General features: G+C 47.5%; 1 protein-coding gene across 1 annotated transcript; it reads left to right on the top strand.

Moving 5' to 3' along the window:
• The first annotated feature begins 1941 nt into the window (after positions 1 to 1941).
• On the top strand, positions 1942 to 17453 carry ZC3HC1 (zinc finger C3HC-type containing 1). Its single transcript, XM_033162709.1, has 10 exons — positions 1942 to 2114; positions 3423 to 3534; positions 3989 to 4139; positions 5059 to 5142; positions 7244 to 7371; positions 9153 to 9307; positions 11104 to 11347; positions 12043 to 12234; positions 13703 to 13897; positions 16652 to 17453. The coding sequence occupies exons 1-10, from the start codon at positions 1963 to 1965 to the stop codon at positions 16718 to 16720; spliced, it is 1482 nt and encodes a 493-aa protein (XP_033018600.1). The 5' UTR covers positions 1942 to 1962; the 3' UTR covers positions 16721 to 17453.
• Positions 17454 to 17663: the final 210 nt, after the last annotated feature.

The following is a 17663-nucleotide window of genomic DNA, read 5'->3' as shown; positions in this document are numbered from 1 at the left end:
GGCCTCCCTCTGGAGGTGGTGGACTCTCCTTCCTTGGAGGTTTTTAAGCAGAGGTTGGATGGCCGTCTGTCATGGATGCTTTAGCTGAGATTCCTGCATTGAAGGGGGTTGAGCTAGATGACCCTTGGGGATCCCTTCCAACTCTATGATTCTATGATGGGCTGCGCTGGGGCTGATCAGCATCTGAAGGACTGCAGGTTCCCTGTGTCCCATCAAACCCCGTTTTACGTCCTGCTGTGCTTTCTCCACGGAGGTGGCTGCTAACCACTCCCTTCGAGACCAGCCTTGTGCAGAAGTCCCAGCAAAGGAAGAATGGATACAAAAACTTACGGAATGTGCAGAAATGACGAAACTTACCGGAAGAATAAGAAATCAAGATAACAAACTTTTTAATAAAAGGATGGAAATGTGTTTGTTTTTTTTGAACAACTGTAAACAGATAAAAACATTACCAGGATTATTGTAATAACCTGCAGTTTTATAAGAGTACATATTTAAAGTAGATGAATAAATGAGCAAATTAAGTTAATTTGGATATCTAGAAGATATTAAAAATAAATTTAAGTAACTGCAGAAAGAGGGGGAAGGAAGCAGAATTTTTGAAATGTCAAAATGATTGTAAAATTAGTGAAATGTCTAAACCTGAAAAGCATAAATAAAACTGAGAGAGAGAGAGAGAGAGAGAGAGAGAGAGAGAGAGATCAGCCTAGTGCAGGGGTCAGCAACCTGCGGCTCCGGAGCCGCATGCGGCTCTTTTACACCTTTGCCACGGCTCCGGAGCGGATACGCCTGTCCACTTCTCCAGCTGGCCGGCGGCCCACCCTCCGGAGGCTGAGGGCGCTGCTGCTGTGCTGCTCTGCTCATGCGTCGTGCCTCGTTTCTGCCAGCGCAGGCGCAGCAGCAGACAGCAGCAGTTTCCCTCTGGAGGTGTGGCTGCTGCTGCTGGTGTGGAGCTGCTGCTGGCTGCTGCGTCGAGGCGACGACGAGGTAGGCAGCTGCGGGCTGGGCCAGGGGCGGCTGGTGGCGGGCGAGGGCGAGGGGGGAAGCCCTCTTTTTAAAAATGGTCGAGGAAGCGGCGCCTGTTTCCCTGCCGCTGCCTCCTTTGCTCCTGGTTCCGCTTGCAGCCTCAGACCGCGCTCTCGCAGGCCCGCGTCTCTCTCCGCCCCGGAGCAAGGCCGGGACGCCCCAAAAGGTTGCAGTTTTTCCTCTGTCCTGAGTGTCAAGGGGAGCCTTGACAAAGCACCTGTTGGCGTGGAAGAGAGGAGTCCTAACTTGGATCTGTGTTCATGTGCAAAATCTATCGCCATTGTCATTAAGGGGGCAGGGAACTCCCCTAAAAAGGTTTGAACACTATGAACTACTACAGCCACCTGTATGCAAGTCAGCACAAACATCACAGGCTTATCTGGTGCAATTCTGTGCTTTATTTAGCAAGAGAGGAAGTTGGAAGAGGTGAGCATAGCCTCTGGTCTGGAATATTAAGGGTAAAAGACACTAAGATTATTGTAAAAGCCAGCAGTCTTCAATTAGACATGGGACAAACATTTAACACAAGTGTGCAGTTGAGGACTCATTTTTTTTTAAAAAAACAACAACAAATCAAATATTTGTATGCTGTTGCAACCCACCTTGGATCAGGCTGTGACCTGGTAGTGGTCCCCAGGGTGGATAAAAATGAATGATTTAAAATAAAAATAAAAAATTGGATTTTTTAAATTTAAATCGGATTCTTAAAAATAAAATGCAGTGTCATATTTGTTTTAAATGTCACAATGGTTTTGCGGCTCCCAGTTGTTGTTTTTTCCTTTGAAAACGGGTCTAAGTGGCTCTTTTTGTCTTAAAGGTTGCAGACCCCTGGCCTAGTGGGTAGCGATGGGCGCGGAACCGAATTTCCCCGGACCCAATGTTGCTTTGCCACCTTGGTTAGGAGGCGCGGCGGAAGATTTATACCGAGGGACCAAGATGGCGGCGCCCAGCGCTACGGTTGCTGCCGCTGCCCCGGAGAACGAGGATGGCGATTTGGAGAGCAAGACGAAGTCGCCGGCTATCACGCCGCAGAAGATACGGGAGCTGATAGACGAGGGGATCGCTCCGGAGGAAAGCAGCCCAGAAGGGTGAGCGGGGAGGCGGGGAGGGGAGAGTAGCAGCCGACGCCTAATCCAGACCATCCCACCCGCACGTAGACACGGCCTTCGCGACACCCGCGGCGCTTTTCCTGCCGGAGGAACTCGCCTTCCCCTCGGTGCTGCTGCAGGCCAGATGGCGACTGGCAAGCAAGACCTTAGGGCTGAGGAGAAGGAAGGGGTTTGGGGTTGCACAGGATATAGAAACATGGTTTTGTTCAATGCATTTATTCTTCTTTCCTCCATGGTTCTCTCCTCCTTCCTCCTCCCCATTTTTATCCTTGCAACAATTCTGTGAGGCGGGGCTAAAGGTGAACTGTCCTGTGGGAAGAACTGCCCCGCTTAATCAAAAGGAAAACAGGAACATCCTGGGCATTATTCTGTTTCCAGCTGCCAGCCTAGGGGATGCCCCAAGGCAGGGCAAGTGCCCCCTGTTTTCTGCTCCCAGGACAGCTGTGGACTTAACATGTGGATGATAATGCTTTAGTCTGTATCAGGGGAGGGGAACCTTTTTTCAGCCTGAAGGCAGCATTCCATTCTAGGCCAGGTGTGCTGGCGTGGATGCTTATTCCAGCAGTTGTCACCAAAGCAGCAGTTGCCAGTAAGAACCAGTGTTACAAGCTGCTACGATGCTAGAACTGGCACCCGGACCCTTACCTCAGTTCCCAACTGCTTCCTACTTCTGCTCATGCTAATATACACTATTGTCATAAGTGTGAGGAAATAAATAGGAATTATTATTTATTTTTAAAAACCCTGTGCATGACCATGTTAATAATGTGGCATATGGTATGTTTGTATGGAAATTGAAAGATATTCTGAATACTGACTGTGACGATGGAATGGTTTTAACACATTTGATCCTGTGCTTTGCACTGTCATTGAGGTACAGTATCTTGGTTTGCATATGTCTTGGTTTGCATATGTTTTGGATTGCAAACACGTCAAACCCAGAAGTGCGTGTCCCAGTTTGCAACTTTTTTGGGGGATTACAATCCTTTTTTTATTACGAACAAAAAAATTTTTGGAGGCCCCATTGGCGAAAACACACCTTGGGTTACAACCTGTTTTGGTTTACAAACAGACCTCTGGAAGGGATTATGGTTGCAAACCAAGGTACCACTGTATATTGGTTCAGTGGGCCAAAATTGCTGGTCTTCAACTGTTCAATTGTAGAAACTTTATTTTGGTCTGGGTGGAGACATATTTGAGCTGATGAGAGACAGGAGTGAAATCGGTTCTTGCTGCCACCATGAACAGAAAATTGTCTTACTTTATTACCTCTTCCCTACATTTCAGAAAGGATTCGTCTGCTTTCACTGAAGTAGCAAATGGATCTCCCCAGATCGACGAGCTGCCTTTTGAGGCCACCAGTAAAGAAGCCTACTTCAGCAGAGTGGAAACATTTACCATATCCTTTTCCCCTTGTTTCTGAGACAACTATATCGAGCAACTCCCCAGTAGTCAAGAGCAGTATCAGCCACTGGGAATTTCCCCATTTTGTAATTTGGAAACTGCCAAATAGTGGGGATTCATAACAAGTCAAAATTGGGCATGTTCTGTAGGTTAGGTGAGTGAAGGTCTAAGTGAGAAGACCGTAGGGTGAGAATTGGGCTCAGGGCTGGAAAACATACTTCTAATGGGGAAGTGCTGGCATTTCATACTCATAGATGGAACTGTGATCAGTCCCACTTGAAAAAAAAATAGCGTATGTATATTGGTTCTTCTGACTTGCAGACAATCAGGGCCTGGAGGTGCTTTAGACAGCTGAGAAAGTTGGACAAAGTTTTAAATTCCATGGTAGGCCCTTGGAAGATGAAACCTTTATCCTAAGCGTAAGAAATTGAGCTCCTTAACACAAGCACTCCCTCAAGTGGGCAGGCAAACCCCATGAGTTGTCTCCTCTGATTTGTGCCAAGTATGGATGGACCAATATCGAGTGTGATATGTTGAAGTGTGCCAGCTGCCAGGCCTACCTCTGTGCCAGTCTACAGCTGGCTTTCGACTTCAGCAAGTGTAAGTGCCGCACAGCCTCAAATCCTGACAGGGCCCGGTCTGTTAAAATCCAAAGGCAGCCCTGTGTAATAATTTGCACGATTCTGTGATTTTCTTGGGCAAGTGTGGAATGTGGACAGCTGTGAAAGAAGGCAAATTCAATGCTAGAGACCATTAGGAAATGAATTCTGGGGGGTGGGGGGGCACACATTGCTTCCATGATGAGGGACTGGAATGCTTCTTAATACCAGTTGCTGGAAACTGCATGAAGAGACTCCTACCAGCATCTGGTTGGCTGCTCTGAAAACAGGATGCTGGATTAGATGGGCCATCGAACTGATCCAGCGTGCTCTTATGTTTAAGAACTCCCATCAGTCTTAAACAGCATGGTCAATGTTCAGAGATTATTGGAGCTATAGTGCAATGACATCTGGAAGTGCAAAGGTTCCCAGTCTGTGATTTACAGCATTTTTTTTTTACCCCTGCACCTCTCATTCTGCTCTGCCATGTTGGGATGGCTTCAGTTAGGTGATAGTTGGGGTCCCTAACGTGTTCATGATGTGGGCAAGATTTGAATTGGGGGACTTCCCAGTTCACAGCTCAGTCTCTTTGCCACCACCGTGCACCAGTTCCTGTTTGTCCCTAGCGACTAGTCTGGAAGCACCCGCTGTTGTGGCAGTGATGGCACTGAGTGTGGACTTGGTCAACCCCTCAGAGACAGTCCCATGTAAGAGCAGGTTATCAGCATAAAAAGCATTTGAACAAAACACTGAGTGAGCCTGATGTGAGCTATCATCTGAAACAGTTGGGGAGGTGCCAGGCTCGGGACTGCTATTGAATGGGCATGGTTACTTTGTCACTTAACTGGTTTGAAAGGGTTTTTCAAGGTGGCTCCTTTCCTCGGGAGAGCTGGCATTCAGGAGATATGTTTGCTTTCCAGACAAAGAGAGGTGCGTGGAGCTGAGGAAGGCTTTGTCAGCGGCTCACGAGAAGTTCTGCTTCTGGCCTGACAGCCCCTGCCCAGGTAAGCAGTGAGACACTTTGCTGGTGGTGGAAAAAAGGAGCAAGATCATGCTAACAGGCGAAAACGTGTTTATTCTCCCAGGCATTTGGACCATCAATAATGGTCTGCATTTGGGGGAATGCTTTTTGGTGTTCTGTCTTAAGCTGGTAGTTTGGTTATTTTATCTTTTGGGGTGATTTCTGTGGATGAACACTTTAGTGTGTACATGTTTGTGTGTGTATGTGTGTGCACACGCAAGCGTGTGATGTTTTACAGGATCTTTTTGTTAGAGATTTCAAAGTACCTACGTGCAGAAAGTCAGCTTATCACCTCTGTAGCAATTACCAGTTGGCAGAAAGCCAAGATTTGCTCTCTCTCCAGACCCTTAGCAACGACCTGTGATTGGTCAATGAGTTCCTAAAGAATGAGCTCTGTGTGAGAGCTGGTGTGGTGGTGGTGTTGGTTGTTAGTGGTGTGCTGAAGGTTGAGAGAGAGAGACAGAGAGGAGAGATTTTATGTTTTGTTTCTTTTATTTGTAAAGTCTGTACATAGTAACTTATGGATACTAGTTGCTTCAATAAATACTGTATATAGTTATCCAAGTGAGTTTGCTGAGTTCCTGCGTTGTGCTGTCCAGTTAATGCTCAACAGGCAGAAGCTTCCAGAAAACCTGAGGTTAACTCTGCTGTGTCCAAGACTACGTTATTCCTGACACTAAATCTTAAGACTTTTATTGTACGCCATTTTGTGCTGGGGTTCCGTTCCTGGGCCCCGTGCGCATCGGTGGGGCACACATAAGCCCACCCTTGTTCTGCCCTCTTCCGGGTCCAAAAGGACCCGTGCATCAGCAGTTGCGTGACATTTGGGGCACATGCAAAATAGTCGCTGTCTGTCAATTGCTCTTGTCAGTTGCTTTGTGATTTCTTCTGGCTGTGTAAAGTCATGCATAAATTTAGAGGTGGGGAACCTCAGGCCTCATGGCTGAACGTGGCCCTCCATGCCTCTCTGATTTGCCCTTGGGACTTCTCCCCAGGCCACACCTCTCTCCTGTCCTTGTTCCACCCCTTCCTCAAGTGTTTTTGCCTGATTGGAAAGTAAGTGTGTGGGTGTGTAGAAACCTCTGGTTTTTGTATGACTGGAATAACCAGGTGGGTCCTGGGAATGATCAGTACTTTACTGGAGGAGTGGGACGTACTATCCGCTTTCAATGAGCAAACGAAGATCTAAAAGCAAAGAGGTTTTTCCCAGCCCAGCTACCTGAGATGTTTAAATAGGAGAGGCCCAGGATTGAACTTCAGCTCTTCTGTGTGCAGATCAGGAGTTCAGTCACTGAAGCTATGGCTATTGCTCCAAAGGTAGAAGTTTGTGCTGCTGCCAAGTATGGGGGTGGGATTTGAACCTATGACTCTGCTTGCACAAGTTGAGAGCATTTGCTAATTTTGCAGGTGTGACTGGGAAACATTATTGTGTTTCCTGCAGGACCTGGCACTCTTGTGAGAATTCTAAATATAAGAGAAAGTATGTGTGGCATGTTGTCTTTGTCCATGGAGTTTTCTTGGCAGGGATACGGGAGTGGATTGCCAGTTTCTGCTCCAGGTGGATCACGTTTAGTCAAAACTCTCCACTATGACCTGCCCATCTTGGGTGGCCCTGCATGGCATAGCTCATAGCTTCTCGGAGTTATTCAAGCCCCTTCGCCACGACAAGGCAGTGATCCATGAAGGAGAAGGGGACGACAGAGGACGAGATGGTGGGACAGTGTTCTCGAAGCTACCAACATGAGTCTGTCCAAACTGCGGGAGGCAGTGGAAGACAGGAGTGCCTGGCGTGCTCTGGTCCATGGGGTCACGAAGAGTCGGACATGACTAAACGACTAAACAACAACAACAACAACGTGTGGCATGACTGAAAGCCTGAAAGGGAGCCAAGGGGAAATGGCCAAAGATTTCCCCATGGCTCTCGAGCATGCTGGAAGAGGTCATGAGAGGAGAAGGGTGGCCTCTGATCTGAAACTTGATTAAATGAGTCACTACTGGCCAGCATTTTTGTTGAGTGCTTTGCCTGCCCCGCGGTTTGTTGGCCAACTGTTCTTAGACTGCTATTTCTTCTGCCTTTTGATTAGATCGCTTTTCTGTCTTGCTGGTCGACGAGCCCCTTGCCCTTTTCAGTGACTTCCTGGAGCGCTTCCAGAGCCTCTGCCAGTTAGAACTTCAGCTGCCCACTCTGAAATCAGAAGATCTCAAAAGCATGGTAAGAGTTCTCAAGAGGCCTGTGACCCTGCCGGGGGTAGTGAGCCAAGCAGAGGGGAGAGTCCATGAGGTAGAGGACTCAAGCTTATCCATCTGAATTTTTAAATTAGGGACACTTGACCTGTAACTCACCACCTGGAGGTGATCTAACAAAATTTGAACTTGCAACCCACAGACAGGGTTTTAAAAAGGAGCCAAGACGTAGCCATGCCTTGAATGTCTGAGCTGAGTCCAGGAAGCATGAGTAGCAATATTAAAATCTCACAGCATCTGAAGGTGGCTTTCCCTTTCCACCGAGTAACTAAATAAGCCATGGTGTTTGGATTAGAGACAAGGCGGAAAGAGGACTTGTGGTTTGGCCTGAGCCCCAGAACCTCTTCCTTCTACAGGTGAAACTCGAAAAATTAGAATATCGTGGAAAGGTTCATTTCTTTCAGTAATTCAACTTAAAAGGTGAAACTAATATATGAGATAGACACATGGCATGCAAAGCGAGATATGTCAAGCCTTTATTTGTTATAATTGTGATGATTATGGCGTACAGCTGATGAGAACCCCAAATTAACAATTTCAACCTGGGGGTTTTCATCAGCTGTGTGCCATAATCATCACAATTATAACAAACAAAGGCTTGACATATCTCACTTTACATGTCATGAGTCTATCTCATATATTAAACTCCAGTAGCTAATGTAAACAATTGCTCACATAAATGGACTTTTCCACGATATTCTAATTTTTCGAGTTTCACCTGTATATGTAAAAAACTTGCCTTCTGGGGAAGTGCCATGTGCCCTTATCAAAGGCAGATATAGGGGAGAGCAACTCGTTTGGTGGGGGGGGCATCAGATTTTTCCACCGCACAGGGCGCCACTGAAATTTGAGGCACCAAGGTCCACCACTGCCCTGCTGGCACACATCCATTGGTGGTGCTGCACGGGGCTGCTGGGAGTTGGTAGTCCGCAACATCTGGGAGGCAGCAGGTTGGGGAAGGCTGAGCCAAAGGCAAATAGGGTTTCCTGGGACTCATTGCCAAGTCAGCGGGGGCCAATCAGGGCTCTGGGAGCGAGTCCTGATAGAGGGAACCCAAGTTCTCGATCCCTTGTCCCTCCCAAAGAGGTGGAGGGTGAGCTTAGATTATCAGAGATCCCCACATTGATTTGTTGCTGTTGTTTTCTAGATCCTATTTTAATTGCTTGCAACGAAACCTTCATGGCTTCTATTTCCCTTCGCTTACTTTAAAGCAGAGATTCGGAACTAGAGGGCTGCAACTTCCCCATCCCTAGGCTGGAGGGGTTATATCCAACGTAGTGCCAAGGAACATATTCCATTAGTGCAAGGTGAAACTTGCACACCTACTAAATCTGGGGGGATCCCCTAACCCTCTGTAGATTTGGGAAGAGTGCAGGTTGCAGGGGAGTTCCATGTGGCAATGGAAAACCTTGCACTTGGGTGTTTGTTGGGTGCCACTGAAAACTGCCTTCTACCAGGTCAGACTCTTTGCTCGCCCAGCCTTGGATTTCTCACCTGGGGGGGGGGGGGGAGAGAGGCTGCCATTGGGGATTAAGGAGAGTGAAGTCTCTCTGACCCAACCTTTTTTCCATGAATGCCTGTTGGCATTTTCTCTTTCTTCCTTTCTGGAGCTCCTGCATGAAATTGGAGAGGCCTCTGCTCCCCAGTTCACTTTGGGAAGAATGAGAGCTTTTCATGTACAGAATCCCAAGTTTTCTAGGTAACCAAACGGAGAAGAAGTGAGTTGACATGGTTCGTTTGGCTTCCCAGGGCTTGACAGAAGAGAAGATCAGCCACGTCCTGCAGCTGATCGAGGAGGAAGCCGACTGCAAAACAGACAGTGAGAAGACGCCAGTCAAACGTGCCTCAGACCTTCAGGTCCATGTCCCGGCCTGCATCTTGGCCCTCTGTGGATGGACTAGTAGGTATGTAGGCAACCGGAATCATGGAATTGTAGAATTGGAAGGGGACCGAGAGAGTCAACTAACCCGACCGCCTGCGGTGCAGGAAGCACAGCTAAAGAAATGTCTAACCTCTGCTTAAAAACCTCCAATGAAGGGGAGCCCACCACCTTCCAGTGACATTCCACTGTCAAACAGCTCTTACCACCAGAAGGTACTCCCTGGTGTTTAGTCGGAATCCACTTTCTTGTAATTTGAATCCAGCAGAAAACAAGCTTCCTCCACGCCACAGTCCTTCAGATATATGAAGATGACTATCATACCGCCTCTTGAGTCTTCTCTTCTGCAGGCTAAACATACCCAATTGAAATATGTCAGGCACATTCAGACATTCCCACGTTCCACTCACGTGTCCCCTGCTCCTTCTGTACTAGGCAAGTTGTACCGCAGATGCCCTTGTCATCGCCATCTGTAGCAGGGACGGAGAACCTGTGGCTCTCTGGATGTTGCTGGGCTCCCAAACATCTGGAGGGTACTAGCTTGGGAAAGGTGAGCCTAGAGCAGGGGTAGGCAACCTAAGACCTGTGGGCCAGATCGCCTTCTCAGTCTGGTCCGCAGACAGTCCGGGAATCAGCATGTTTTTACATGAGTAGAATGTGTCCTTTTATTTAAAATGAATCTCTGGATTATTTGTGGGGCCTGCCTGGTGTTTTAACATGAGTAGAATGTGTGCTTTTATATAAAATGCATCCCTGGGGCATAGGAATTCATTCATTTTAAAAAAATAATATTTATTAAGAATTTTACTTAAAACATACAAATAAACACAACCACATAAACAACAAATAAAAACAATACATAACAACATACATATATCTTAAAATTAATGTTACTTCCTCTCATTTCAGGGAAGTTTTTAACGTGTGATATTTTTGTATCTGATTTTTGTTGGAAGCCGCCCAGAGTGGCTGGGGAAATCCAGCCAGATGGGCGGGGTACAAATAATAAATATTATTATTATTATTATTATTATTATTATTATTATTATTATTATTATTATTGTGGTAGGACTTCCTCCTGCCTCCTCCTCCTGCGTCCCTTGTAAATACCTTTTCGTAACTTCCTAAATCTCAACCAAATCTATTCTCTAAATACAAAAATCCTTAATATCTTATACCTATTAATCTATATTATACCATTACCTAAATAATTAATCTTATAGTTTATCTTAATCCTTATCATCTTCTATCTTGATCATCTATCTTCTACTCTACAGCCTAACTTATCCTCCAGTTATATCTAACTTTCAATCATGCAATGATTTTTAAAATACAGTTTAAAATTCATCCATTCTTTTTCCACTGCGTCGTCCCTCTGGTCACGGAGTTTCCTGGTCATTTCTGCGAGCTCCGTATAGTCCATCATTTTCATCTGCCATTCTTCTATCGTTGGTAGTTCTTCTGTCTTCCAGGTCTTAGCTATCAAAATTCTAGCTGCTGTTGTGGCATACAAAAATAAGTTTCTATCACTTCTACAAATATCCTGGCCTAGAATGCCCAGTAAAAAAGGCTTCTGGTTTATTCTTAAATGTGTTTTTCAACACTTTTTTAAGGAATTCACTCATTTTCCCCCCAAAATATAATCTGGCCCACCACATGGTCTGAGGGACGGTGGACCGGCCCACGGCTGAAAAAGGTTGCTGACCCCTCGCCTAGAGGGACTTGGAAATCCCAGGGCTTTGCACATAGGGCTCAGTTGATGTATTGGTATGGATCACATTTCCTTTATCCCCTGATTTTAATTTTTTTGTCTTCCCTCAGCCCTTCCTCTGGATCCATCCATCTCCCCTTGATCACCTGCTGTCTCTGCATGAGGAAGGTGGGCCTGTGGGGTTTCCACCAGATTGAGTCGGCCATCTCTGAGATGGAGCCTCCCCCCAGCCTCACCAGCACTCCTCTCCCCTTTTTGGACGGGCGCACGGACAGAGTCCCCGCGGTGCCCACGTCCCCACGCCGGATGATGACCCGTAGCCAGGACACAAGCTTCCCTCTGGGCTTTGAGCAGGTCAGTCTTGTGCTGGGCCAAGTTACAGGTCTAAGCTGTAAGGGGCTTCCTTTCCTTTCACATTGGGGCAGGGACTCCTCTTTAGAATCCCTGCCCTGCTTGCTTTTGTACCACCAGCATATATCTTCATTTGCATTCTTGGACTCTGTTTAGATTTTCTGGATCTCCTCCTGAGACTTTTATAGTATAAGGGTGTGTTTACCCTCTCATTGAGTTGGAAGGGACTACAAGGGTCGTCTAGTTGAACCCGCTGCCACGCAGGAAGCACAGCTGAAATATTCCTAACAGATGGCCATCTGGCCTCTGTTTAAAAACCTCCAATGAAGAAGAGTCCGCTACCTTTAACAAAAGAATGCTGCATGCTAAAGTAACCCATAAAGGAAATTTGTGATCCGTATAAATTAGGCAAGGTGGGCATATTATTTCTGCTGCTCTCATCTTTTCATTCCCCTTAATGCAAATCTATTGACCCTGTGTCTTTTTTTAACTTTGTCTTCGTCTGTTGTCTCTGTCTTCATTGCCTCTGTCTTCATTGCCTCTGTCTTCATCTCTCTGTGTCACTCACTGCCTCTGTGTAAGAGTGGGATGGAGGGAGCCACTCTGGGACCCCTTCTGAGTCCCAGTCCTTGCTTTAATGCAGGGGTACGGCACACCCAGCTAATGCCTCCTCCCCTTGCCCTCCTTCCCTTGCGCAGCACGAGAAGAGCCCGTCCCCCGTGATCAGTCGCATGCGCAGCTGGGACAGCTCCAGCGAACGAGCCGAGGCGGAAGCAGCGAGCCCCACCACCCGCAGCATGGGGCAAAGCGATGGCAGTCTGGGGGCAGAGGTTTCCTGCAGCCCTCACCGGAGGGCCAAGCGGGCGCGACTGTGCTCCACCAGCAGCTCGGTGAGTGCTTGGCAGGGGGAATGGAGGAGGAGGAAGAAGAATAAGCCAACCCTTCAAGAGACAGAAGATTTCAGGAAGAAGAAAACATAAACTAGAACAGGGGTCAACAAACTTTTTCAGCAGGGGGCCGGTCCACTGTCCCTCAGACCTTGTGGAGGGCCAGACTATATTTTGGGGAGGGGAAATGAATGAATTACTATGCCTCACAAATAACCCAGAGGTGCATTTTAAATAAAAACACACATTCTACTCATGTAAAAACACACTGATTACTGGACAGTTCGTGGGCCGGATTTAGAAGGCGATTGGGCCGGTTCCAGCCCCTGGGCCTTAGTTTGCCTACCCATGACCTAGAATTTTAGAATTGGAAGGGACCCCCAAGGGTCATCTAGTCCAACCCCCTGCAATGGAGGAACCACAGCTAACCTGACTTCTAGGACCTGGGTTCCAGGGCAGAAAGTCCACCATTTATTTTTATTATTGTTGTTAATTAAGAAGATTTGTCCATCGCTTTTACAAAATGCCTCGATGCTGCTTGCAAAACACTGAAACAGAGAACTTGCCCAGCATTTAAAATCCATAATGCACAAGAACACATAAGGATTATTATTTTTTTTTAAAAAAATGTTCATCTGCCAGCAAAAATAAAAAGGATGAATCTTGCCCCACTAAAAAGTGGACACCAAAGCAGGCCAGAATCCATGCCGCGTTATTTAACTAAGCACCAAAAGCCTGTGTCTTTGCGGGAAGGCCCTATGCAGCTCAGACGCAGGACACCTGCTTTGCATGCAGAAGGTCCCAGGTTCAATCCCCGATGGCTTCTCAGGTAAGGCTGGGAGAGACTCACTCTCTGAAACCCTGGAGAGCTGCTGCCATTCAGTGTTGACACTACTGAGCTAGAAGGACTAGTTGGTCTGACTCGGTATACAGCAGCTGCCTGAGTTCCTATGTCTTATACCAGGTACACAGTGCACATTTATGAGATTTACTGCTTGATCGTTTATTTTCTTCATTGCATTTCTATCCCACCTTCTTCTCCAAGGAGCTCGAGGTGACGTGAATGGTTCTCGCCCCCTCCTCATTGAGTCCCCACCACAACCCTGTGAGGCGGGTTAGGCTGAGAGGCGGTGGCTGGCCCCCAAGGTCACCCAGGGCATTTCAAAGCTGAGCGAGGATCTGGGCCCTGGTCTCCTACGTCCTAGTCCGATGCAATAAGCACTGCACCACGTTTATGTAGTGTGTAAGACTGGCAAAATTCCTCAGAGGAGGTGGCTGGAGCGCACTGGTCCTTGAGAGGCTTTGCTTCTTGCCGGGATATCGAAAACTAACGCGGTCAGAAAGTTGTTTGTGGGTTTTTCTTCTCTGCCATGGCTTTGAACACCTGCTTTCTCTTGTTCTCCTCCCATTTAAACTCCCGACTCCTCTCTCTCTCTCTCTCTCTCTCTCTCTCTCTCTCTCTCTCTCTCAGGATTCATCTATCCGGAGCTTCTTTGACCCCATTTCCCAGCACCGCGACTGGTGCCCGTGGGTCAACGTGATGAAGGATCCTGTGAGCTCTGGAGGGACCCAACAGGAGGGGAAGGAAGACCTCGGCTGGCAGGTCACCCTGAAGGCCCTCCTGGCTTCTAGGCAGTCCGACAGGCCTGTGGATGTGGAGTCCGAGGTGAGAACCCGCCGCCCAGTGCCCGTGGCGCGCTAGGCCTTATACAGAACAAGGAAAGCCCCTTTTCGCACAGCGTGTGGTTAACCTGTGGAACTCCCTCCCACAGGAGGCAGGGATGGGCACCAGGCTAGATGGCTTTAAAAGAGGATTTGACAAATTCACAGAAGGGGAGAGGGCTATCGATGGCTGCAAGCCATTGGTGGCCATTCAGTTCTTCTGAAAAGGAGTTGCTGGAAGCCACAGGAGGGGAGAGGGCTCTGTGGAGTTACCCACAATAGGCATCTGGTTGGCCCCTGTGAGAACAGGATGCTGGACTAGATGGGCCGCAGCCCTGTTTGGTGTTGTTTAGTCGTGTCCGACTCTTCGTGACCCCATGGACCAGAGCACGCCAGGCACTCCTGTCTTCCACTGCCTCCCGCAGTTTGGTCAAACTGTTTAGGGAAGCTTGTAATACTGGATGAATCATTATATTTTAATATTCTGCTGGAAGCCGCCCAGAGTGGCTGGGGAAACCCAGCCAGATGGGCGGGGTATAAATAATAAATTATTATTAGTATTAGTATTATTGACTGGATCCAGCAGACTCTTCTTATGAAGTACATGTGTGGCTGTTGAAGGTCCCATCCTTCCTCCAACCTGGGGGCCTTCGGAGCTGTTGGACTACAACTCCCAGCAGCCCTTGCTAGCACTAGCTGGTGTGCCCATTCCCAGTGTAAGGCACATGTGTCTGAATAGCCCAGAAAAGGCCCTGGTGGGTCTTGTCGGCGATCCAGTCTCACTCTCGGCTTGATGCAAGGAATCCAAAGCAGCCGTAAAAGGCACACCCCCATTTTTCTGCTTGATGGCATCCAGCAGGGGACAGGATGTTTGCTGGGGTCCCCCAAACATTGGCGAAGTTCACTGGCTTATAACGTTGCCATCGACCCCCAGCTAGATTGCATAGGAATGCAAGTGAAATAAAATCAGGAAATGCCTGGCATACGATCAGCATTTATCCATCCTTACTAGGAATCATGGAATGTAAAAAAGAAGAAAGGAAAAGGAATGCCGTTGTTCTCTGAAAACAGCTTCTTACACACAGAGGTTCCTTGTGTGCTTGGGTAGTGCACTCTGTACATTTAATTAATTAATTAATTAATTAATTGTGGCATTTATATCCCTTTTCCGCCAAGGAGCTCAAGGCATCCCCCTCCTCATTTAATCCCCACAACAACCCTGTGGGGTAGGGTTAGACTGAGAGGCAGTGACTGGCCCAAGGCTTCATGTCCCTGCCTTTGATTTCTGAGGCTCATCGTTCCAAATTAAATTTATGCACTGCACCTCATAATCTTTTCCACCCCTGTAGAGCTCCACCAGCCCCAGGAGGGGGTCAGTATCTACTTCTTTGAGAAACCCAGGGGAACTGGTTCCGTGTGAAACTGCTCTGACCAATTGAGGAGTTTCTCTTGGTGTTCACCCAGAATCTGTCCTCCTGGAACTTCAGCCTTGTGAGATCTGGTCCTTTGCCCTGTGGGGCGGCAGAGAACAAAGTCTTTGCCCTGTTCTTGCTGCAGGGATTTGAAGGTGGTTTCATGTGTCCCATCTGTCCCCAACACACCTCAGTCTTCTGGCAAAATGTAGTCCGTTCCTACATCCTTCCCTCCTTTGAGTTGTTCCCCACACCCCCTGCCAATCTGTATTATCGTCTTCTGAACCCATTCAAAGTTGTCTACAAGAGCCTTCGCCAACCTGGTTGTTGCACTACAACTCCCAGCTGTGCTGGTTGGGACTGCCGGGAGCTGTAGTTTCTGCTTGCGAGATGGAACGATCCCCCACCTGACCCCTGCTCTACATTCTGGGGGTTCTCCTGACCCTCCAAGAGCTAATTTGGGTGGTAGGGGAAAACCTCATTGCTTCAGGGCTTTTTAATGACAGGGTTTGTTCAGGCAAATCCCACTTGTGGAAACTACCAGTAATGCAGCCTGAAATTGCATTGGCCTTTTTTTTGCTGCAGCATCACACTGCTGCCTCCAGAGACAACACTACACGTTTTTGCCTGAATTCATGTGAATGCAGAAGTGCGGACTGTCCTCCCTTTATATAGAGTCCATGACTTATAGACATGCTAAAGCGGTGATTGCTCAGAGATTGGGGGATATCGCCAGACACGAGGACATAGCCCGCGTGAAACCTGGGATGTTTCTGGGGGAGCAGGTGTATCGGGCTGCACCAGCCCATTACCTGGCAGATATCCACTATGTGGAATACCGCAGACTTCTCACTGCGGCCAGACTGAACGTTCTTGATTCGGCGGTTTTGAGGGGAAGATTTAGAGGAGTTCCATATGAGCAGAGAACGTGCCATTGTGCTTTAGGAGAGGTAGAATCCACAGAACACATTCTACTGAGTTGTCCCTTTTATAACGATTTAAGGCAGTATCTCATAGCCCCATATTTATCTCAGTTTAGCTCTCGATTAAGAGAAAGGCAGGTAGCATATCTGCTGAATAAGCCCACTGGGAAAATAGCCTTATCTGTGGCTAAATTTCTCTTCCTGGCGCTCAAGTGTCGGAAGCGGAAAATCGAATGTCTCGATGTGGGTTATCTGTATGAGGTTTACTAGTGCTGTCCTATTTTTAATTGTGTATCCCTCTGATGTTTTTAGTTCTATAATTTTGTATTGAGAAATGTTTTTCTTCTTTCTGACTATCGGTCGAATAAAGGATTTGTATGTATGTATGTGAATGCTTAAGTTTGTCTCTCCTTCCTGCTACAGAACCTCTCTGTGAAATCCCGCAGGGTGTTCCGGATTTTCCGGCAATGGGAAGCTCCCTGTTCCTCCTGAGAACTTCTGGCCTTTGACAGCATCGTGGAAAGGAACACCTGCTAAGCATAATGGGTGGAATTCTCTCTCTCTCTCTCTTTGTTATTAATGGAAGAAGACTATTATTTGCACTGGTGGCAAGGCTGTCCCGGGAAACTTGCCTTCTCTCCATACTTGTAGGCTGGAGTAATCCTCAAGGGCAGCAACCGGTTAACAATGGGAAGAAGACGCGTCAATTGCAGCCACGGGGGGGGGGCATCCTTTTCTATGCCTTCTTAGGGTTTATATGATGGTTTCCTGAATCCTTTGCACTGGTTCCCAACTGCCTAGGGCGATTCTCCATCTCGGGTTGACCTGTGTTTCCCTGATGTGCCCCTGGCTTGAATTGAACTGGCTCCACCTGTGAGAGAAGATGGGTGAGACGGCCCACTTTGCATGTGGCAGATTTGGGTACATCTCAGCTACAGAATTAAATTGGTTTTGCAGTTGAGGCTCACTGCCGTCCTGCTGCAAGGGGTCCTGGGAACTGTAGTTCTGCAAGGGGCTTAGGGCTGTCTGACAAACCATTCTCAGCCCCTGCACAAAAACTACAACTCCCTGCCATCTTTTGGGTTTGGGGGGGGGTCATGCTATTTAAATGACTTTAAAACCAGTTTAAGCTTGCAACGTGGATGTGGCGCTCGTGTTGAGTGTTGTATCCAGGCTGAGGTCTGGAGAACTTGACATTAATAAAACATTTTGCTGTCTTTTTTTATTATTATCATATCTTCGCTTAGATTTCCATTTGCGTGTGAGACTGCCAGGAGCCACAAGCGTTCTCTGCCAAATAGCTTTTTTTTTGTTCCTTATCAAATCAGCCTAAATTGTACAATCTGGACGGCCAAAGAATTGACTTTTGAGTGGGATGCATTTATGAAGATCATGCATTCCTGTCTAATAAGGGTGAGGAACTCTGCTTGGCTCC

Source organism: Lacerta agilis, chromosome 10 (genome assembly GCF_009819535.1).
Source record: "Lacerta agilis isolate rLacAgi1 chromosome 10, rLacAgi1.pri, whole genome shotgun sequence".
Taxonomy (NCBI): Eukaryota; Metazoa; Chordata; class Lepidosauria; order Squamata; family Lacertidae; genus Lacerta; species Lacerta agilis.
This window is presented reverse-complemented; position numbering and strand designations above follow the sequence as displayed.

Bases quoted from the DNA above. Each gene is read 5' to 3' on its own strand.
- ZC3HC1 (XM_033162709.1), top strand. From the start codon at position 1,963: ATGGCGGCGCCCAGCGCTACGGTTGCTGCCGCTGCCCCGGAGAACGAG. The intron at 12,235-13,702 runs GTGAGTGCTTGG...TCTCTCTCTCAG, and splicing joins TGTGCTCCACCAGCAGCTCG to GATTCATCTATCCGGAGCTT. The intron at 13,898-16,651 runs GTGAGAACCCGC...TTCCTGCTACAG, and splicing joins CTGTGGATGTGGAGTCCGAG to AACCTCTCTGTGAAATCCCG.